Source organism: Dermacentor albipictus, chromosome 1 (assembly GCF_038994185.2).
Source record: "Dermacentor albipictus isolate Rhodes 1998 colony chromosome 1, USDA_Dalb.pri_finalv2, whole genome shotgun sequence".
Lineage (NCBI taxonomy): Eukaryota > Metazoa > Arthropoda > Arachnida > Ixodida > Ixodidae > Dermacentor > Dermacentor albipictus.
This window is the reverse complement of record NC_091821.1, coordinates 201,766,838-201,790,130: the sequence shown is the minus strand read 5'-3', so window position 1 is coordinate 201,790,130 and position 23,293 is coordinate 201,766,838. Positions and strand designations below refer to the sequence as shown.

The window sequence follows — 23,293 nt, the reverse complement described above, 5'->3', positions numbered from 1 at the left end:
ACCGTGTTAATTTGACGCCCTTAGAGGATTAAGTAAACTTGAAGGTTGAAGATGCATTAGAAAATATTGCGGCAACCGTTTTGCTAAAGTTAATTTTTATGCATAATGAACTGCACAAGAAAGACGAGGACCAAGAAAAGATATGCGCGGGACAGGTGCTCACTTCAAACTAAATTTTATGCAGAAGCACACAGATTATGCATTCGTCTTATCCCAGCAATCTCATGCAAAAAAAAACAAACTAAAAGAAAAACCATGAGAAAATTTAAACCATGGCGTTGTTCAGCGCAGGTGCACATTTAAGGCAAACTAAGAAAGAGCACCTTTTTAAGTTGATATTGCTCTCTATTAGTTTACATCTGTGTGGTGCACGAACATAACTTTGTGTTCTCACGGACAATAAGATGATAAGTTAAAAAAAGTGTCCTCAGGATGATAGGCCGAGTTCTTCACAATAACGCCTACACACAAGTTCGAGAACCTATTATATTGCGTTAAAAAATAATGTACTTCATTGTATGGCTAGAAAGAAACTGATATGAATCTTATGAAGACAACCACTTGTACGTATAGTACGGAAAGTTGTAGAAACGTACGATTTAACACGAAAAATGTACATTTGTTGATCGTCCAAATCTTTCTGCGTTCGTGCCGCCTGGGTTGTTTCTGAAGGCCTTCAGTAACTATACCTTCGGCAAAATATGTGTTAATTTTTAGGATCGAATTTAAGTAAACTTAAACATTACAACATGCCCTTACATTCCATTACAAACATGCAACTAATGTGATGATTCTGTTATAAATTCGGTCGAATAAGTAATACCCCCGTCGCTAGCGTCACTGTGCCATAAACCGTGGCTATCCTCCTGTTCCTGCACAGTAATGTTCGCGAGCAATCAGGAGCGCCCGAAGCGCAGTGTGTGTAAAAGTGGGCAATAAAGAGCAATAACATACCATAATATAATAAGGAGGAGGTGTTTTTAACCTTTGGATCGCAATACTGTTGGTTACCATTAGCCATTTTGCCAGCCTGCTCCTCGTTTTCACTTTCCTGTTAATTGTGTATATGTGTTCAAAACAAATAATACTTACAGTGACCTCGCTGGTGAACCTAGGTCAATGTTTTCAAAATGCCTCTTAAGCACTAAGGCCTCGTTCTTTTTTTGTTCGAGAAATGGTACCAAAATGGCCCATTAAAAATTATGTAAAATGATCTGAAATGCTTTGAAAGCATGTTTAAACACAAAGACATCTCAGGTAAACTTGCATCACAAGAAATAATTGTTTATTTACAATTATGGTACCGCCCACTTCACTTGTTGGGTCTCCCTAAAAAAAATGCTACAAACATTCTGAGAATTGTTACTTACTTGATTTTCCTAGCTTATGCATGACTACTCATCGCTTTTCCGGTGCCAAAGAAATGAAATCCGTGTACTGAACGGTGTGGAAATGAGTTGCCAAGAAGCTGGCATGACCCCTTCAAAGCGACCAATTGACTCAGCCGGAACGCCGTCATAACGGGAAAATACCCTGACGCCCTCGAAGTAGCAAAGGTAGTACCAATTTATAAGGAAGGAGGTCTTTCTGCCCCCAGCAACTATAGACCAATATCTGTTGTGAGCATAATACTTGGTTTGACAAAATAATTTGTACACGCATGAAGGAATCTTTAGGTAAACATAATATTATTTGTGCTAATCAGCATTGGTTTCGTCCTTGCACTTAAACAATTGATTAATACAGCATTACATGATAATAAAATTGCCGTTGTTTTTCTGGACTTGGAAAAAAAGCATTTCATACGGCTAGTCATATAATATTACTGCATAAACTGTATACTTATGGTTTTAGGGGAAGAATAACAGATCTGATAAATAGTTATCTCTCGGAGTGGAAGCAGTATGTTGTAATTAATAGCTTCATGTCAGCCTCACATAGTGTTTCGATGGGCGTTCCGCAAGGCTCAGTTCTTGGGCCCGTCTTCTTCTCCCTATACGTCAACGATCTTCCCTCGGTGCTAACGTGCTCTGAAGTTTTATTACACGCGGATAATACGGCTTGATCTTTTGTTGGGGACACTACTGAAGAACTGCAGGGCAAAATAAATCAAGAAGTGGGTCGTGTCGCGAAACTGTTCACGCAGAATCAGCTCACACTTAACATCGACAAAGCCAGTTTTGTAGTCTTCTATTCCAGGAGGAAGGAAATGAATTGTGACACCGTGTCTATATTTTTGAATAATGTCCAGTTGAACAGAGCATGCCGCTACAAGTATGTAGGTATTTGGTTTGGATCGGATATGCATTGGAAATATCAAATTGGTAAGGTATGTTCCGAATCGGCGTATGGTTGTCATGTATTGTTAGAAGTCCATCAGTGTTTTGATACTGAAGGTTTACGGATACTATGCTTTTATACAAAGGCACCTTTATTATTGTTTAGCGTCTTGGGGAAGTACGTCCACAACCTATGTAGAGCCTGTCGCCGGTCTTCAAAAACGGGCGCTACGAATAGTTACCTTTTCTAAACACAATGATCCAAGTAAACCTCTCTTTCAATTGCTTCCTGCTCTGTCGTGCATCCAGGCGTATAAAGTAAAAGTTGCTGGGGCAGTTAATGCAAAAATATGTTTTAATTATCCGCGACCTACCACAATATCTAATTTTCCGGCATCAAACACGAGGGCAGCTACTAACAACTGTATTAACTTACCATCATGTCACAATGTATATGGACGGAGACTCGTGGAGTTCAACGGTGCTATAATATGGAACGCACTCCCAATCAGAGTAAAGACTAGCCAAAACTTTCTACAATGGTGAAAATACTTCTTTCATGAATGATCAAAGGATCTTTTGTATTTGTATCCCCTGCTGTCATAACATAGTCTTTTGTTTATCCTATATTTTCCCTGTAAAAATGCTTTAATAACGCGTGTTTAAGTTGCCTCGTACAATAAGTACGCTTTTCTTATGTCTATTTTGTTAGTGGACCCCAAACTAGCCACCAAGGCTATGGGTCCAAACAGTATGGTGTACTGTGTGTATGCAATGAATTAAATAAAGAAATAAAAGTGGTTTCAGCAAAGGTGTTTTTTTTTCATTCTCCTTAATTTAATTTTTTTAATTTTTTATTACCACCGTGACACGGTGACGTCGACGCAACCAGTTTTTCTTAGTCCACCAATCTATGATTATTATGATACTATTATCACATGCACCAATCAGTTAGCCTTATTTTTATACTCAGCAGCTCCATAGCAGGCTTCTCTGCGCACCACGCGTCATGCCAAAAAGTAAGCGTTCAGGGCGGCCTGAAGAGAATGGTTTTCCCCCTATCAATCTTATTTTTATCTTCTTTTTTGTTTCAATAGTTTCTTATCGCTTATGAATGTATCAATCAGCTACATTTACACTATCATAACGATTAAATGTCTGAACTTCGTAAATTATTCATTTTTGTGCAGGTACAAGGCTTTACACTTCTCACATGACAGGCAGATTTTGCTCAGGTACTCGCCGAACAATACTTACGCATTAAAAATATTCGGATTGTAAGTGTCCCTCTCCTGATGCTCTGCAAACTATACCGCGGACTACCACGGGTCTGATAGCGCTAAAAGCATGGCGCCCTGAACTGCGCATTCTTACACCACCCACTCCAGATCCTAGTTTCCTTGCGTTTGTTCTTCCGATTGCCCTCTTGTAACTTGAGGTACACTTGGTACAATTTGGTTAACTCGACTGGTATTGCATCTACTCGTGCATTTCCCCAAGAAATGTCTTGCAAGGCCATTCTAAGCTCATCGATAGTTACACATAGATCTTCTATATCTTGTTCGTCACTACTCCTGGTGACATTACTTTATGGGGTTATTGTGATCTTAAAGAACCAGAAGCGCGGCATGCTAAGTTCAACATGGTGTAATAAGCAAAGTGTCCCACGGCGCGGACACGAGAAAACGCACAAACGCATGGACACAAGCCCATCGTATGTGTGTTCTGTCTCGTGCACGGGACGTGTGGAGATTTACTTAATCAAGGTAGCGCTTGCAGAGTTGCCAATCATGTGCGTTGTTGTAATAAATGAAGTTTTCATTGAGATCAATATGCTTACCTGCAATCTTCATCTTTGCTCGGAGGAGTTGGAAACGTGTTCATTAGGAAAATTGTGCCGCAAGTAAAGAATGTTCCGGCGTATTCACGTAGGTGGCATTTTGGTTCGTTACTACGGAACCGTATTTTTCCTGTCGGAAGTGGCAATAGAAGCGTGTTGAACGAAGCGGCACAATCGGACTCGACAAATGCGATACGCAACAATCCACTTACCGGAACGTTTGTACTGCGCTTTCGAGCATTGCACGGCGGGAGCCGAGTGCAGCTCGTTGTTTAGGTAGTCGAGACTTGATTGGATTTCAGACAGCGATTGGCAGCTGGAAGACCTCTTGAGCTCTTCCAGACAAAGTTTATGGCGCTCTATAGTTCTGCGTACGATAAGAAATAGGGCAGGATGTATAGTTATGGTAGGACAGAGCTAATGTGCCGCTTGCCAGCACTGGCCAGATGTCTGCAGCGGCGCCGAATTGAAGAAACAAGTGCGAAAGGCAAGATATACAAAATTATATTCTGTGTGGAAAGAAGCTATATTGGGGCAATATTTTTTTTTCTTGTCCTTCCAATAAACTTGTGTCGAGATGCAAGCTCTGGTAGCAACCGTTTCACAAGTACTACACGACGTTTCAACTAACTTTTGTCCAATTCTGAAGGTATCCAGGTTTGCGCTACGAGAATGCAACCGATTGAGTATAGTTCTTTTGTGCTCTTGAGAAACTCAAGCTATATTGTTACTATACGCGGTGTGCACGCCGATGGCCGCGCCACTGGTGGCGGCCTTGCGCAAAACGCACGGGAGAGGAGCGAGCCGCGCGCCGTAGCACGCCGTAGTTTGTTGCGTCGCTCATAGTGCTTCTCCGTCTTATTTGTGTTTTCAGAGCAAAATAGGCAACACCCTTCACATGTGTCGGATGGCCAAAGCTTCAAGGAATGTCGAAGAAGAATTGTCGCAGGGTGGGGGGCTCAAATACCGGTGAAAACGTGCCGGCGATACGGTTCTAATTATTCCCCGCAAAGCCTCATCAGCGGGAGCAACGCTGGCAATCGATCGTCGCTTCGGCGCGAAATTTCTTGTTCTCATCCTTTCGTTTGTCGCTTCGGTGTTTTTTTTTTTTTACTCGATCTTAGTTAGACGCGTAAGCGACGAAGTTCGTCTGCAGAGCAAGGGCCCTATAACGTAAAACTATTTTAATATGTTTCTATTCCAATCTCCTGACGTCAAATTTGCGTAACCATCTACGCAAGTACCGGGCGGTCACCAGCAGGCTTGTCTGAACAGACCAATCAAACGCTCTCCTCGTTCATAGGAGGTCACTTTTGTTTGCTTGGAAAACGAATAACATTGCCTATACTGAGCGGCTTGTCGTATCTAATTGGTTGACAAGAGGCGATGAGAACGCTCAAGTGGAGAGGGATTCACTGGGGCAGAGCCAGTGCACTGAAAATCGATAACCGGATGAAGAGGGTGGTGCCGGCGTCTGCGATTGGTCGGCTTTTCCTTACTTAGCTTGTGGTGGCTGGTCCAAAATCATGGCGGCATGTAACGGAAGCTTAAGAATGACGCTAAAACTGACCCTCAGCAAAGAAGAGTTGGCAGAATGAGTTGGTAAACGTGCCGAAAGGCTCGAAAACATTACACGGCCGCGCAAGAATTTTTATTATACGCAAATACACCCATGCTCTGCGGCAGGTGCGAGTAGCCAGCGTCTGAGCGATCGGCGGCAGCCATCTTTTATTCCTTGCGGAACGGGGCAGCCTGCGGCTATTCAGAAAAAAATTCAGTTTTGTTCGGCATATTAATGCATCTTTATCGCGTACACGTCACTTTGACGCGGTGAGTTTGTGCGGTTTTGTGACGTCGCGTGACAGGCAGGTGAAGTGGGTGGAGCCCGAAAACTTTTTACCAATAGCCGAGGGCTAATGGCGAAAAGGGGACGAATCAGAAATAATTGTTTTTCTTTTTTCTGTCAAATCATACATAATCAGTATGTACACATCATATCACATGGGGAGGTATCGCAGTTTTCGTGACGTCGCGTGACAGACAGGGGAAGTGGGCGTGGTCGAAAAAACTTTTTGACCAATCGTCGAGGGCTGATAGCAGAATTCGAATAGAAAAGTTTGGAATAGTTTTACGTGATAGCGCCCCAACATGCGGTTTAAAGGTATTTCGCTAAAGTTCGGGATGGCGTTTGCCGCTTATATGGTTTTCCGCTTCTTTACCGCGTTGGGCTAGCTAGGCAGCACGACTGCATGAGCGCATTGTGCTGTATGTTAAAGCTACAGAAGTTTACAAGAACTGAAATTGTTAGTTTTATGTGGCCCGGTAAATCCTCGCACCAGCTGTCGCGCACTTCATGTTTTTACATCTATTTTATGCGCGGCTTCGCACATGTTTAACTGTTGCTAGTTGCTTCATGCATAACTCTTGTTGATTCTTTTGAGCTGCGAGGTTTTCACCATGCCTCGTTTGTAAAGGGTATAAATCACGCTGTGTCTTATCGGAATGACACCAAGCAAGTGCTTCTTTAACAGTTTTATTCATTTCGCCCGAAAGTATCTTAGATATTGTGGTTTTTTGGGAAATGTGTTTAGAAAATAGGTAGCTCAGGGCGAGAATTGCTAATAGTTGCTGCATATGGTATGTTTGTTCCATTTTTCGCTGAATAGTTCGCGTCACGTTTGGTAAATCATCACACCTTGATGCTGTCTGAGCAGACTTAACACGCCGAGTGATTTGTTTGTTTCACAACGTAGTCGCGTCTTGCAAGGGAATTTTGTACTCAACTGAATTATTTCTTATTATGCTTACGCCGCATAGGACTAAACCCGGCCTTGCCGCCAGCGCTGGATCTACTTTGACTGGCGCTGCTCTGCATTTAAATATATCATGTGGCACCTCTCTCTAGTAACATTTAAAAAAAGTACTGCAAAGTTAGTCAGACTATAGCTTTGTACGTTTCCAAGCAGCTCCCTTAGGGAATTAAAAATTGCAAAAACTGTAGCGTGAACGGCAGTTCATCGGCGGTACAGCGCTAACACGCGCTTTTATTAACCCGTGCGTTTGGTGGCTTTGTTGACTATAGTGTACGTATTTCTATCAATAAATTCGCAATTACTCTATTACTCTTCTTCAGGCGACTTTGACTACACTTATTCGGCGGCGTCACATGTATTCATCGGCAGAAAAATCACAACGGCATATGCAGACATCGCACCATGCGGATTTGTTTTCTAAGTCTGCACTAACGACGGGTGCTTATTATTGAGGTACAGAAGCAGCATTACGGTCAGGGCAGAATTAAAAAAAAACACGGTCGAGACATCGCATTAGTCAACAAAATTTGTCGGCTAGTTCACATGAGCTCCACTTCATGTAAATGGTCTGCATGGCGTTTGTCTGCGGGACGCACCTGGCGCGTATGTGGACCATGTTGTCCCAAACACCGGTAACATCGTGTTCATACCCGCTCCCACAGAGATCTGCGTCTTCCCTACAGCTGTCACCGCAGAAGAAGCAGTCTGGCGCCCGAATAAAGGACAAATCGCAGCCGCGGACTTCAGTCACCCTTGCTGCAAAGCGTTGTCGTCTGTTACTGCTCCCGCGCGTATTGTTGGAAGCGCCTGCTAGGTGGCTATCAGTGGCGCCTCTATTAGCCCCGAGAATTAGGAGTGGCGCCCTCTCGCGAGTGACGTCACGGCCAGGACGCCGCTCACTCCGGCTCGCTCGGCTGCCGCGCGCGCTGGTTCCCTTCGTGTATGCTTGGGGTATGGGTGGCTCGAGCCGTACGTATTGAAGAATACGTCGGCTTCTTTCAGCTGCCATACCTTAACCGCAGTTTCTTCTTCAAAAGCGTGTGAGTCGAGAAACTTTGAGGCTTGGATATCGCAAGCTAAGTAGCGTTAAAGGGGTCTACTAGGTTTTGCAATGCATATATGCGCCGTGTCTATCGGTAAATTTTGACTAAAAAAAGAATATCTGCAAATTCAACGCGCGAAATTGTGTATGATGCTTCGCTAAACATTTAACATTCCTTTAGTATTTAGCTATGAGAGGCTTTGCATGTTACGTGGAAGAAAAATTTGATATTTGGGGTCAACATGTTATCTGATTTTAGAAAGACACTGCCCAGCGAAGCTCTCATCATGATTCCTATTACTCTGGTGTGTTGTTCTATTCAAATATGGCCATTCATTAATGCGTGAGAAAGTAGTTAGGCGCGCATTTCTTATGAAAAAGTTTGCTGCTACTTACATCCTCCTCTGAAACAGGCCTCCAAAAAACGAATTGCTCATGGCTGCTAACACGACGGCGCGTCATGTAGAGTATTTACATAGTTAATTCACAAACACCATAGTAGCAATCACCTGAGAGAAAAGTTTCGCTGTTAAGATCGAGAGCCACTCAATTGAAAGTGATCAAATGTTTCATAGTGGCCCTCAGTAGCCTTTATCGACAATATGGCACACCCCTGATCACGTAACGGTAGCAATCGACTGTCCGTATGGCGAGGCACGCTATGTTCGCGAAACCCATCAGTTCACTGTAACTTCGAATTAAAACCATAAAGCATGTTTTTTACAGCGCCAACTGGAATGGCTAAAGTATTCTCGAACTACTACACCACAGCTTAGATTTCCTGTATACAAAAGAAAAATTCAAGCACCTTCTGTCTCACCATGTCTCGATCCAGCGTTATTCAATTATACAAAGGGATAACTATTCGCTTCGTCGGTACATAAAAGAGAACCTTGCAGGCAAATTAAGTTTGCTCCAATCCAATCGCAAACATTCATAAAGAAAGCACCACAAGCCTTGCATATACTTTCACTTGATTTCTGACCCTCCACCGGGGGAATTTCGATATCTTCAATATGTCCCATACTACTAATCACTGACGCTTCGACTTCTTTCTGGCTGCAGCTATGCGGTCAAGCAGGCATACTTCACTAAAAAAATTGGGCCGAGCAGCCTGTGTTAGTTCGCCAAACAGATTCGTCATGTATATTCCTCAAGCAGCAAGCACCAGTAAATTTCTCAAGTGAGTTTGATTTGATTTATTAATTTCCATTTACACACACACATGTACAGAGGAGTGGTAAGTGGAGGTGGATGAGGGAAAAAGTCGCACAGACGCGGCTTGAGGTAACCTCACCCCCTTAGGTACAATATGGCTGCATGGGGTAACACATCAAGCGCCATATAAATTACATTTATATAGTGGCCATAAAACATTGCAGTTATACAATATATGAAAAAACAGTGAAATATTTCCACAATAACAATGCAAAACACACTGCGGCATTGAAATAAATAAATAATATACACTTGGTAATATAGACAAAAAAAAGAGGAACATAACTTACAATATTAATCATTAACAAACGCGCCCTAAAGAGGTGAGTTGAACGTGTAACGCGGAAAAGGAAATATATATTGGTACATTCCTATTTGTACTCTCTAAATAGCTGTAAGCCTTCATTAACATTACTTCAAATTTCCGCTGCTTAAAAAAAATAAACACGTGAAGAACCGCCTAATGTTGACAGGCAGTTAAAGAAGCAAGTGAGGCCTGTAGAATCTAAGCTCCAGTATTAGTTAAGTCCCCGTGATACTGCCGAGCGTTTCTGTGAGGAAATGCAAAAATTCGATATTATACCATGAACTACTCGTCGTGAGCAAACCTATTTTAGCGGAATAAAATCAACGTAACTGCTGTAGAAGTCATATATAGCCAGCTTTGTGACATACTTGTTGCACCGCGGCAGGTATGGTAGCATAACTGGATTCCTATAGGCTATGCTTTTGCGATTGTCTATCCGCGCATGAAAAACCCGCAATGGGCTGGTCTGCGTCGCTTCGGCTGGCACTGTAGCGTTGCCTTCGAGAGCTGCATTGTTGTCTAAGAAATTAGCTCTTTGAATAAATGTTCGCAAAGGAAGACGTCGTAAAAATATCTTTGAGACGACCACCATAAGTATACAAGCAGAGAGAACGAGGTCGAACAAACGAAAACACCGCAGAAAGCGCCCGGACAACGCCCGAACTGTAGGAGACGACAGGCGCGAGTCCGTGCCCTGACGTCACGCGAGCGGCGCTCGCAGCGCCGCTCGTGTTCGTTCTCGGGGCTAATACGCGGTGCACGAGGCCTATAGCCCTAAGACATTAATTTAAAAAAGGTAAACTCCCAAGCACTCCGTACAAATGGTTAACCTGCTGCCCCGGTGTTTATCACTGGGTTAATCACGGCGGTTCATTAAATGGCGGCTTGGTAGGCTGCCGGATCCTCGGTACGCAGTTGCTGCTTGTATTCGGCTGCACGAGCATGTTCTTGTGCCCGGGCTGCCGTATCGGCACGGCGTAGACGAGCTCGTTCCCGATTCTGCTCGGGGCGTTGCTGATCGAAAGCTGCCTGCTCCTAAGGAGTATCTATGACGCGTGGCCTACCATTTCGGAGCCGGAAATAAACTCCTGTGCGCGCACTGGGCTGCGACGGAGAAAAACAACGTCACTATTGGTTCAGCTAATCCAACACCACCTAGATAGCACAAGGCCTTTTCGCTCCGATCTGTGACGTCATGTTACCTGGGCCGACTGCCAGAGAATATAATGGTGGTACTCCCGAGCAGGCAACAGCGATTTTGACAAATGCTTTCATCACGCCAGTCTTGTCAGTGAAAATTTCGGGCCAGGTAACGTGTCCTCATGGATCGCAGTAAGCAGTCCTTGTGCTATCTACGTGGTGTTGGCTAATCGCGTGCCTCTCTTTCTCTCTCTCACTCTTTTTTTGCGCATACGCATGAGGTTGCGCCGGAGGAGTTTTCGGCGTACAGGCGACTGACAGACGGACGGACGGATGGATGAATCGGCTAGCCATAGACAGCTTCGCTGTAAAAACAATGAACCGACATTTAAAGTATTGTTTAAATGCAAAATCTTCATTTTTTAGCCGATTTGATTAAACGCCACTAAAATGCTGCTCTGAACCGCCCTCTCAGCGAACCATCAACGCTAATCGTTCTTGGGCGAGTCAATACAGTTTTTGCGAAGATAGCTCGCCTCGCCGTTTTCGCAGGCCGATCCTGGAGTTGGTACAGTTTAAAATTATGCGCCACTGGGGGTACCCGTCGCCATGATGTTGCAGATGTATATAATGAACGAAAATAAAGGAAACTGGGGTGCCCGATTTTTATTAGCTATATCATAAGTCAACAAGGACACCAAGGACAGCATAGGATAAATTATTTCTACCTATTAATTTAACTAAAGAAATAATAAATTAATTAAAAATGAAAGGGGATGTATAAGCAACTGGCCGCAGGTGGAATACGAACCCACGTCTTCGCATTGCGCGTGCAATGCTCTTACCAATTGAGCTGCCGCGGCGCCGTTTTCCCATCCACTTTCTGGGCTATTTATGTTTACCTACTAGAAATAACCTTGGGAGTGTTAGCCAGTGCCACCACTCACAAGCCTTGGCGGCGGATGTTGAACATCCTTTCTGCCCCAGGCGTAACGTGTACGTGAATTTTTGGGTGCAATCAACTGGTCAATAAACCCACACATTCTAACTGAAAGCATCAATGCTGCCGGATTCGAGACTCCAGGTGGGATACGCATAACTAATAAAAATTGGGCTGCTCGGTTTCCTTTCGTCTCGTTCATTACAAAGCGAGGGTCCCGTATCCGGCAACATTGATGCCTTAATAATAATAATAATAATAATAATAATAATAATAATAATAATAATAATAATAATAATAATAATAATAATAATAATATACCCGCCGTGGTTGCTCAGTGGCTATGGTGTTAGGCTGCTGAGCACAAGGTCGCGGGATCGAATCCCGGCCACGGCGGCCGCATTTCGATGGGGGCGAAATGCGAAAACACCCGTGTGCTTAGATTTAGGTGCACGTTAAAGAACCCCAGGTGGTCGAAATTTCCGGAGTCCTCCACTACGGCGTGCCTCATAATCAGAAAGTGGTTTTGGCACGTAAAACACTATAATTAAATTAATAATAATAATAATAATAATAATAATAATAATAATAATAATAATAATAATAATAATCAGCCTATCTTATTTCCACTGTAGGACGATGGCCTCTCCTTGAGATCTCCAATTACCCCTGTCCTGCGCCAACCGATTCCAACTAGCGCCCGCGAATTTCCTGATTTCAACGCCCCACCCAGTTTATGCTGGCCTCGATTGGGTTTCCCTTCTCTTGGTACCCATTCTGTAACCCTAATGGTCCAACGGTTATCTAACCTGCGCACCACATGACCTGCCCAGCTCCATTTTTTTTTCTCTTAATGTCAATTAGAATATCGTCTATACCCGTTTGCTCTCTGATCCAAACCGCTCTCTTCCTTCTGTCTCTTAACGTAATGCCTAGCTTTTTCCATTGGTCTTCCGTCGCTCTTTGCGCGGTCCTTAACTTGTTCTCAAGCTTCGTCAGTCTCCAAGTCTCTGCCCCATATGTCAGCACCGGTAAGTGCACTGATTGTACACCTTCCTTTTCAATGATAATGGTAAGCTTCCAGTCATGAGCTGACAACGTCTGCCGTATGTGATCCAACCATTTTTATTCTTCTGGAAGTTTCCTTTTCATGATCAGGGTTTCCTATGAAGAATTGACCTAAGTAAACGCACTCCTTCGCAGAATCTAGAGGCTGACTGGCGGTCCTGAACTCTTGTTCCATTGCCCGATTATTCATTATCTTTGTCTTCTGCATATTAATCTTCAACCCCACTTTTACGCTCTCTCTGTTAAGGTCCTCAATCATTTGTTGTAACTCATCTGCAGTGTTGCTGAATAGAACAATGCCATCGGCAAACAGAAGGTTGCTGAGATATTCGCCGTCGGTCCTTACTCCTAAGCCTTCCCAGTTTAATAGCTTGAATACTTCTTCCAAGCACACTCTTAAGCAAAATTACACCCTTTTGCCGCAGAACGATAATCGTCATCTGTCTTTGCCGCATTTCCTTTCTTTAACGCGGCGAGCCCGGTACTTTCCAGTAACAAACGGCATGCATGTTATCAGCATGACATAGCATTCCCGACAGGATAGTAACGAGTGCGGCGTTTTCAAGAAAGGAAATGCAAGCAAGGCAGATGACGATGATTGTTTTGTGGCCGAGATACACCCCAAAGGGTGTAACTTAGCCTAAGAGTGCACGCAGTCAACAGCATCAGAGAGATTGTGTCTCCTTGCCTGACCTTTCTTTATATGTATCTTCCTACTTTTTTTGTGTCAAATTAAGGTGGCTGTGGGATCTCTGTAGATATTTACCAAGATATTTACGTAAGCGGTCTGTACTCCTTGATTACGTAATGCCTCTATGACTGCTGGTGTATCTACTGAATCAGATGACTTTCTTTAATATATGAAAGCCATATAGAGAGGATGATTGTACTCTGCCGATTTCTGGATTGCCTGATTAATGACATGGATCTGATCCATACGAAGTCAGCCTGTTCCCTCGACTAAAGTCCACTATTACCCTTACTCTTTTCCAAATTATCTCGGTAAATATTTCATATAATACTGGGAGTAAGCTAATGGGCCTGTAGTCGATAGACACTTCGTATAGAGAGCCGCCAGTTTTTCAAGCATTATGTCTCCTCCATGTTTGATTAAATCGACTGTTCCATCTTCTCCTGCCGCTTTCCCCGTTTCATGTATTGCAAGACCCTTCTGACCTGATCTCTGCAACCTGTTTATTGCTGCTTCGAATGGATGTATCGTGGCTCCTCTGCGTACTGTACAGGTCATTAAGGAATTATTCCCCTGCTTTTACTATGCTTTTGAGATTGCTGATAATATTACCCTGCTTATCTTCCAGCCCATACAGCTTGGTTTTTCCTACGCCACGTTTCCTTCTGACTAATTTCAGGCTGCGTTCATTTTTTATGGCTTCTTCAGTCTTTCTCACGTTATAATTTCCAATATCACTTATTTTAGCCTTCTTAATCAGTTTTGACAGTTCAGCGGTTTGTATCTAATCTCTTGAGTTGGGCACTTTCATTCTTTTTTGTTCCTTTATTAGGTCGTTTGTTACTTGAGAGCTTGTCAACTGGTCGCCTAGGTGCATTGCTTCCCACTGTAATTGCTACCTCTGAAGTCAGCCTAGTTACAGTTTCATTCATTACCTCTATGTCATCTTCATCTCTCTGTTCTAAGGCTGCATATTTGCTTGCAAATACCAGCGTGAATTTGTCTGTTTTTACCCTTACTGCCTCTAGGTTGGCCTGTTTCTTCTTGACCAATTTTACTGTTTCCCTCTTCAAATTGAGGTGAATCCTAGCCATCACTAACCTATGATCACTGCACTTTACCCTACCTATCACTTCTACATCCTGCACTATGCTGGGATCGGCAGAAAGTATGAAATCAATTTTATTTCCTGTTTCACCATTAGGGCTTTTCCAGGTCCACTTTCTGTTGATAGGCTTCCTGAAAAAGGTGTTAATAATAATAATAATAATAATAATAATAATAATAATAATAATAATAATAATAATAATAATAATAATAATAATAATAATAATAATAATAATAATAATAATAATTGTGTGTGCGCGTGCGCGTGTATGCGACGCATACACGCGCTAAATATGCGCGTGTACGCGTGTACGTGCGCTAAATATGCGACGCATAATATAATCCTGCTGTAGTCGACTTAAAACTGCATGTAGCATTGCGCTCTATGACCGTCCGTTGCTTGAAGTTTCATTTTTGCGAGCTGTTACAGAGTTTTAGCCTGTCCATAATTGTATTTAGTTTGCGGAATACCAGAGTACTGGAGACTTCGACGGCTTTGATAATGATCGATGAATTGTATTCGCATCCCCTTTGAAATGGGGCGGTGACGAATGGGCTCCTAGCCTGTTTGAGCTAATCAGGTTTTACTACATCTCTCGCGGTTTAGCGTTATGCCTGTCTCTCGATCTTTTCTTTGTTCAATAAAGCAGCTATCTCTATATTTGACAGTTACTCACGCCTGTAATGACTCCGGCTCTACCAATCCATTCCGTCTGTTTTTTCCATCAATAGCCTAAACGTCTGTTGTCTAGCTCGACTGATTACCAGGTAATGCTTCCATTTACTTTGAATCCAAGCGCTTACTGAAGGTGGGCGTTTCCTACAGGCCTTGCTGGAAGAATGTCTTAGCATTCCATTACAATGTGCTGAGTCGTTTCGGGACTTTTGCTGCAGCAGACACATGCCTCGTACTTTCCCGAATATTAGCTCCGGTATGTTCTTGTCCTCAAGCAGCCAGCTTGGGTCTCAAATAGCCAGGCCACTGCCCTTTGTGTTAGCGTACAAATTTCCTCGCCTGATTTTTTTCTTGTATTTGTAGGTATCCATGGTCCTTTTTTTTAAGGCGAAAGTTTTAAGTGGCTCGTTGCAGTGGCGCATACCCCTAAATAGCGGCGTGTAGTCGAGTGCTTAAAAAATTTCATCAAGTCGAGTGATGTACAAAAAGTTGACGAGTGGTACGAAAAATATTATCAGAAATGGTTCATACCCGAAAAAAAAATAGCGATCTGGAATGGCTGATTCCCCCCACCCCCCCACCCATAAGCAAGCAAGGATGCAATGGCTGAATATGAATGAAAACATGAAAGCAGAAAGAACGAAGGAAAGAAAGAAAGAAAACAACATCAGGAAAGCCTCATACAGCCGCAAGCAAAGATGCAATGGTTGAATATGAAAGAAACAAAAAAAGAAAGTGCGAAAGAAGGAACTAAATAAAGAATGAACGAAAGAAAGAACGAATGACAAAGAAAAAGAGAACAAAGGAAGAAAGAAAGAACGAAAGAAAGAAAGAAGGTAAGAAAGAAATAGTGAAAGAGGGAAAGAAAAAGAGATGGCAAGAAAGAATGAACGAACATTTAGATAGTACATTAGGTGCTCGCATGTGTCGTTTAGGAGATGGACCTACAGCGCAATACGTTTACTTCACACTGAAGCTCGTCAAGTGTTGCAAAAAGTCTGACACCCCCGATCGGAAAACTTAGTGCATCATCACTACGTGTACAGCGGGCTTTCGCCTTAACGTGTTACAGGAGTGTAACATGCTGTGATTTTTTGTTTCCATCCTTTATATTTGCTTAGCTGCTCTGAATAACGCTTTTTCTTAAACGTGACTGTTGCGTTATTGCCTTCTCAGGAGGGAGGATGAAAGCATCCACGTCAAGCTGATTGCTGCTGTTGAAGCCTTGGCCCAGCACATAGGTAGAACATGGTAATTTGAATTCTCTATATATCAGCGTTACAAAATGGCGCTACCAGGGCTGCATCCGCCATCTGTCTCTTTTTCTGGTATTCTGTAAACTGAAGCGTCTATGAATCAGTTAGAACTCTCTCAAAAGGTGTTCGCGTAGCGTCGGAAGCGTGGTGTATAAAGGTCGCAAATAACTCGTCTATATTATGTAATGTTCTAATGGGCATGCATTTCCTGTACGTCGCGCCAGCAGCTCGCAATGCGGCAGGCAACGAAAGAAAGGCTCCACTCACTCGCACACCTGGTTCTTGTGCTGTGGATTGTCGCCGTACAATGCGTCACGCAGGTTGTACACGTAAAGGAGGCCGCACTCAAAGTATTTCTCCATGAAGTGATCCTCGACGCAGCCAACTGGTTTTGCCGGTGTATGGCCGTCGGTAGGGGTTTGGTCAGGTTTAATAACTAAACGGATGGTGAAGTGGACAAGTTGGAAGTTATACACTGTGATTAACGCGCAAACGAACGACGACAACCGCTAAAGAGAACACAGGACAGACTCACCCATATTGCTGCAGAATTGCTCGTACTGGCTGGTTAGTACGTTCATCACGTGCATAGAATGCGTGTGGAACTCAGAACCGATGTTGCAGTGTAAATCCTTCTCAATCACGTTTGTGCAGTTTTTGAAGTTTTTGTACGCCCTGTAGAGAGAAGGAAGAAAGTGGGCAAAATATCGGGGAACGCCGATGCCAAGTGATTGCGGCCTCAAAATGCGTTTGGAAACGCCAGTTGTTGAGTCATCTTTCGATGGCATCACTGTCTACTGCTGCTCTATCAAAGTCAACCACAATAGTCGTAAGGAGAGAGAGAAAGAGAAAGATAAAAATAAAAGAAACTCCTGTCAAACGCAATGTCAAGACGTGCCACGCCAATGGGTGAAGCAAACATTCCGACCAGTTGCCTCCAATGAAGTCATGAATGCGTGTGTGTTGCCAGAATTTTTTTTATTCCTGGTTAACCAGATGGAGGCAAAAAAACGGCACGCCCCACATGTCGTTCTCCGCGTAGCTCTGTAGGAGAGGCAGAAGCAAAATTATTCGCTGACCATAGGTGTCACGGCGAACGACAGCAATTTTCTCAAACAGACCAGCACAACAGGTGTCCGAATAAGAGAGGCGCTGTTCTTATGGTTGACCGAACCCCATGAAATGAAACGCGAACAGTGCTGCGCGAATTCCCATTAAAAAATAATAATTACAAGTAAAGCAAATGAAGAGGGAGAGGGATACTTGAGCACAAAGCGGTGCACCTCATTTTGTAGTCGAATAGGTACAACTTTGTACGTAATTCCGACAGTTTCCAAGTATGACGCCTCTGTTCATACATATCCGCCGACGAGTTAAGGGGTAGCTTCGGTGAATGTTAAGTTTATCCGTAGTTCCCCAAAACATGGGTTCCATTTAAACCAAGTTTGATAACACTGTGCTTATGGGCGGCCAATCAAAGTTTATATCATGGTTCTGTTTATCGGCCATTCCCGTTTAATTGACTTTCGTTTATCTAGAGGTGACCGCTGTACCGAAGTCGATTGAGCAGTGAATATGAGCGCTTACGAACAACTTTGTGACGATATCCTTGGGCCCAGAGGCCGCACTCGCAAAGCATTTGGTTCGTAAGTGCTGTCTGCCATTGGCAGGCCCTTTTCGCAAATATATCCCACAACACGATTGGATGGCATTTTGCGTTACAAACAATTTTACCGCAAGAAAATTTTTGTGAATACAGTTCCTGCCTCTGTACTACCACCGGGGAACAGGGCTGCACGCTCCGGCAGTACAACTGACCTTGACGGCCTCGTTCCTCGTCTTTGCGGGCATGGTTTCTATGGAGCGACAGAATGGCATTTGGCGATGGAAATTGGACGTTTTAGAAATGCACCTAGTACTGCATTTGTAAAATAGTGCGTCAACAAAATTAGTAAAACAATGTAAATGTACACTGATCGGGGGTATCATTGCTTGTACTGCTGCGTGGCTGACGGACAAGCATCTTGTGCTTAGGTTGGCGAGCAGATTACTATCGTGTAAATATACCAATAATAAATTTAAATGTTCTATAGCCTCGTAAGAACAAAAGCTTGTCAGTTGTAATAGCGAATATATTATTAAGCAGATCTGCTGGCTGATAATAGGGTTCTTACAGGTGAAAAACATTTTAAATTTCACCCAGTCTTCAGTGGCTAAAGTGAGTTAAGAGAACTTACACGCAGATCCTCTCCTTAGAGGGATTGTGACTCACAATCTCATTGAACAACAAGCCACACGCGAAGAACTCCTTTGTGGCGTCTTCTTCCTGGCAATTGTGATCTTGAGTGTAGCCTGCACAAGAAAGCCAAGACGGTACGGAGCATCTCTACTAGAAGCAATCACGCTTGCGCGGAGAGGTGCTCGAAGCGATAACTGTATATAGGTCACGCACAACAGCATAGGCTTACCCTCAAGTCTTTTGGCGACGTTCATGGCAGTAAGCTTGAGCTCAGCGTAGCACATCTCGCGGTACTTCTGGGTTAGCACTTTGGGAAAGTATTCCATGTGCATCATGAGTTCTGTATCCTCTTCGCAGGATTCACTGTGAAGGACTGTGTTCAGGCAACTGTAGTAGCGACTTAGAGATCTGATGCAAGGAATGAAAAGAAGGAAAAATAGCATAGAAATCGCATGTCTAAAGAATTTCACACAAGGCGTTATTCTTCGAAAAAGCAAATTATCTGAACTGTAGTCGGTTTCTCAGGCCCCAAGGCGAACGGTCTTACTGACAGCAAAGAATTGTGCTGATGCCACTTGGCACAGCTCGTGACACTTACGACTCAATATTATCTGCTAAATAAGTTACATTTTATTTCATTTACCATCATGTAAGAAAAATTACTGCTGCCGTCTTCTAAGAACCTTCTAAGAACTACCACCTAGTGGTGGTTCATCACATCACGCCACATAGTAGAGGCAGTTAATAAGTTACTCCTTGGGCATAATTTCAACAATTAGGCTTTTCGCTGAAGATTATTTTGTACCGCATAATTACAAATCCGTCTGATTGCTCACAGCTACAGTACGATATTGCCAAAGTTAACTCATGATGAAACATTTGATCAATAAAATTAGGTGTTTCTAAGGGCAAAGTATTGAGGGTCATATTATTTTTCTAGCATACTTAACGATTGTCTTTATGCAATAAAGAAAACAGTGCTCAGCCCTGTATATTCCTACAAATGACTAGTTGCCCATACTATCCATTACCCTTCTTGGAATTTGCATGCAACTTACGTGTCTAATAACGCTAAGGGCATGCTACAATATCTAGGCTGAAATTTCTCCGCTGTTCCTTCCAGCCTTATGGTGCAACTCCTTTGTCCTATCTAAATTAGGGCACGGGTTTTCTATTTGGGATACCACTTACGTCACTTTATCACTCTTGAAGCAGTGCAAAATCTAGCTGCCCGCTTCATTCCATCCAATTTTTGCCGTGCTGCCAGTGTCTCGTCAATGAAGGCTAATCCTAACTTGTCTGTCCCGCCATCGCGCCGTAAATGTTCCCGCTTATGTCTGTTCCACAAGCTTGACCATACTAAGTTAACATTCAAAAATCAACGCCTACTTCAACCTAACCACATTTCGTCAAGCAGTGATCCTTACTTTGAAGTAGGTGTTGCCACATGTCGCACTAAAGCATATATTGATTATTTCATCCCCCGGACCAACAGCGCAAGTGAAGTGAACCACTTTCCTTCGTCCAGTCCTACCATAACTGATGCCGCCGCCTTCAAAAATGATGTTACTAATATTTTGTAACACCACTCCTCTCTGTGATGCTTTCTGGCCCTTGAGAGTATGAAAATAAGTAAAATAAATAAATAGTATACAAGAATGACTCTGACCTGCAAATTTGGTGGGATTCGACTTCTTTGTCGTCTTCAATCTTTCGTAATTTAGTATGAAATTTTTTGGCACACAGGAACTGTGTCTCCCATGCCTTATCTCTTGTGCACAAGTCTAGCTTTGCACGAATGCCTGTAGGTGATCTTGACTCTGACGACGCTGGAAGAAAAAAAAAGCACAGAATTTGAGGTGCTTTGCAATTCTTGTGCAGAACATTGCGGCTATTGCTCTCTAGCAGACATACCGTTGACTTCTGGAATGCATTCGATGTGGCTTTCTTGGATGTACTGCTGCATTGGCTGTAGCTGTCTTATCAGGAACTCTTTGTCGTCGCATCCAGTCTCTTGGATCGCGTTGGCAAGGCAGATTTTATATTTGCCGATAACCCTGCAAAGTTAGAATTAAAGTATGAATGATGACATCGCGCGCTATACGCTTGTGAACCCGGGCAGGTGGCCCGAGTATAAAATTCCACCTGCGGACGGTCAACCCGTGATGGAGCAGTTCATCTGTAGGTTTGGTTTTGCTGGTCATCTGTACTGCACACATTATTTTTTGTTTTAATTCACTGTTCTTGTAATTTCTTTCATAGAAATGAAATGAAATGAATGAATGAATGGCTCAACCGATAGTGTTCGTAGCACTGATAACGAGCTCGGCGCAGTGCCAAAAATACTTGTCCGGGACGCTTTCAATGTCGAGCCACGCGAAATTTCTCGAAAGGGATCGCCCAAGAATACCGCCCAAGGAAAGCTGTCTCCACCTCGCATGATAACGATAAGTGAAGATAACTTGTTTCCGATTTGTGATTTCTTTAATAAAGGTAGCATTTCTTGTTCCGTTCAGCTCGCGTTACATTAGTGGTTTTACGTTCTGTTTATTTCGCGTGACTGGAAAGTAGACCGTCGCGTTACAATCGCGGTCGCCCTACATTCGAGTAAATACGGTACATTATGGAAATATGAACATATGTACCGCATATACCGTTGGCGACTTCGCTTGACGGCTTCTGCTCGGCATCCCAGCCGCGACGGCTGCATTTTGATGGGGGCGGAATGCAAAAACGCTCGTGTGCTGTGCATTGGTGACCGTTAAAGGACCTCAGATGGACGAAATTAATCCACGTAATGCACGAAAAATTGGCACGTAATGGCCAAGATTTTTAAAAAATTTTTACTGGGGCTTCCAAACTGAATGTGAGATTTACCGAATATGGACACCTCCGGCGTAAAGTTCCAAACGTCTAAACCTTTGGAGATCCAAATTTTACAGCTTCGGATCGCACACTCGAAGATGCTGCGCAAGAGCAAGCCAAGGCCGAAACAGAAGGAAGAGCGATGGTGCCCTTTTCTTACATTCTAGCTTTCACGCCTTTATTTCAAGCATTAACTATTTACAACAAGCCCAGCTGTCCATCCTACTCAGAATCACACACTTCTGCTTAGCTATACAGTGCGCTGTACCGAAAAGTATTTCACTCTCATCACACATCGATACAGATCGTCAACGCGTGATATAGTTTGCACATACATGAGGCAGGGCAAAAATTCCACTTAGACGGGCTCACGGTAGGATTTATATCTGTCTCACAGTCGAATTTATACCAAGTAGAGATGTAAATAGCAAGAACGCTCTTGCATAGACGTTATTGTAAATTACTTACGCGCATACAAACTTCATATCTCCGTGGTTATGAGGAATGTTCAGTTTGAATGTAGCATCGCACAGCTCCCTCTGGGGCGTGAAACGGGTGGCGTCGCAAGCACTGTCATCTAGGAGAATAAGTACAACAAATAAAACGAACTAGCAACACGAAACAAGAAAACATTAAAGCAAGTGCAAAAATAGGGAGTCACAAGGTGCTAGGCGCAATTGTTAATGTGCTAGTTTTGTAAAGAAAGAGTGATATACCGGGTATTTTTTTTTTCGTTTTCTTTCCGTTTTTTTTTCTTTTTCTTTTTTAATCTGACGATGCTGAGCTCAGCTTTCACCTCCTCCAGCGCACTACTTTTCCAGGCTTCGAGTGGCGCCTGACACCGGCAAAAGATGCCGAGAGCTCAGTGGGGCTACACTGATCCAGGTACAACCAAAATAGGAAGGCCCACTAAGCTTCAACGAAGACACTCCCTCACCAGAACAGGAATCGGCCTCCCTAGTGCAGTATACGGCCACTACCTCCCTCATGATTCCTACAATTAACCCATGGCCCTCAGTCCCCAGCAGCTGCGGAGCATATGACCAGGGCGGCGGTCAGATCTGTAACGCGGCAGAGGGTGCTAAGAATCTCTGGACTCGGACAGGCCGCCAATGAAAACTGACCTTGGCAACCTTTAGCACCCGAACTCTGTCAAGTGCGGCTAGATTAGCATGAGTTTTTGAGGAACCATCAGACATTGTTCGGGATATCATTGGCTTTAGTGAGATTAGAAGAACTAGTGAAGCTTACACAGTGATGACGAACGGCCCTGTCCTCTGCTATAGAAATCTCCCAGATAAGAAGCATCACGGGGTAGGGTCCCCAATCCATACAGACATAGCGGGCAACATTGACGAATTCCACAGCATTAATGAGAGGGTAGCAGTAGTCGTAATTAAGATTTATAAGAGGTAAAGGTAGCACACGCCTACGCTCAAACATCTAGTCACGATGATGATGAAGTAGATCAATTTTATGAGGACGTTGAATTAGTGATGAGAAGAAGTGCAAGCTCAGTATGCTCTAATGGGCGACTTCAATGCAAAAGTGGGGAAAAAGCAGGCTGGTGAACAAGCAATTGCAACTACGGCGTCGATTCTAGGAACGCTAGAGGATAGATTCTGCTAGAATTCGCAGAAAGGAATAAGCTACGAATAATGAACACATCTTACAGGAAGCGTAACAACAGAAAGTGGACATGGAAAAGCTTTAATGATGAAGGAAAAAATGACATAGATTTCATACTTTCTGCCGATGCCGGCATAGTGCAGGATGTAGAAGTGTTAGGTAGAGTAAGGTGCAGTGATCATA

The 23,293-nt window shown here is 43.4% G+C and overlaps 1 protein-coding gene across 1 annotated transcript in view; it reads right to left on the bottom strand.

Moving 5' to 3' along the window:
• Positions 1-23,293, bottom strand: part of LOC139054137 (uncharacterized) — a 50,947-nt gene that overhangs the window by 19,649 nt on the left and 8,005 nt on the right. The window contains exons 3-11 of the mRNA XM_070530738.1: positions 21,950-22,058; positions 20,531-20,673; positions 20,286-20,445; positions 18,846-19,024; positions 18,615-18,729; positions 16,913-17,052; positions 16,645-16,813; positions 4,332-4,486; positions 4,120-4,249 (exon numbers count right to left, since the gene is read on the bottom strand). Of these exons, the coding sequence (XP_070386839.1) occupies positions 4,120-4,249; positions 4,332-4,486; positions 16,645-16,813; positions 16,913-17,052; positions 18,615-18,729; positions 18,846-19,024; positions 20,286-20,445; positions 20,531-20,673; positions 21,950-22,058 (1,300 nt within the window). The remainder of the gene's footprint in view (positions 1-4,119; positions 4,250-4,331; positions 4,487-16,644; positions 16,814-16,912; positions 17,053-18,614; positions 18,730-18,845; positions 19,025-20,285; positions 20,446-20,530; positions 20,674-21,949; positions 22,059-23,293) is intronic.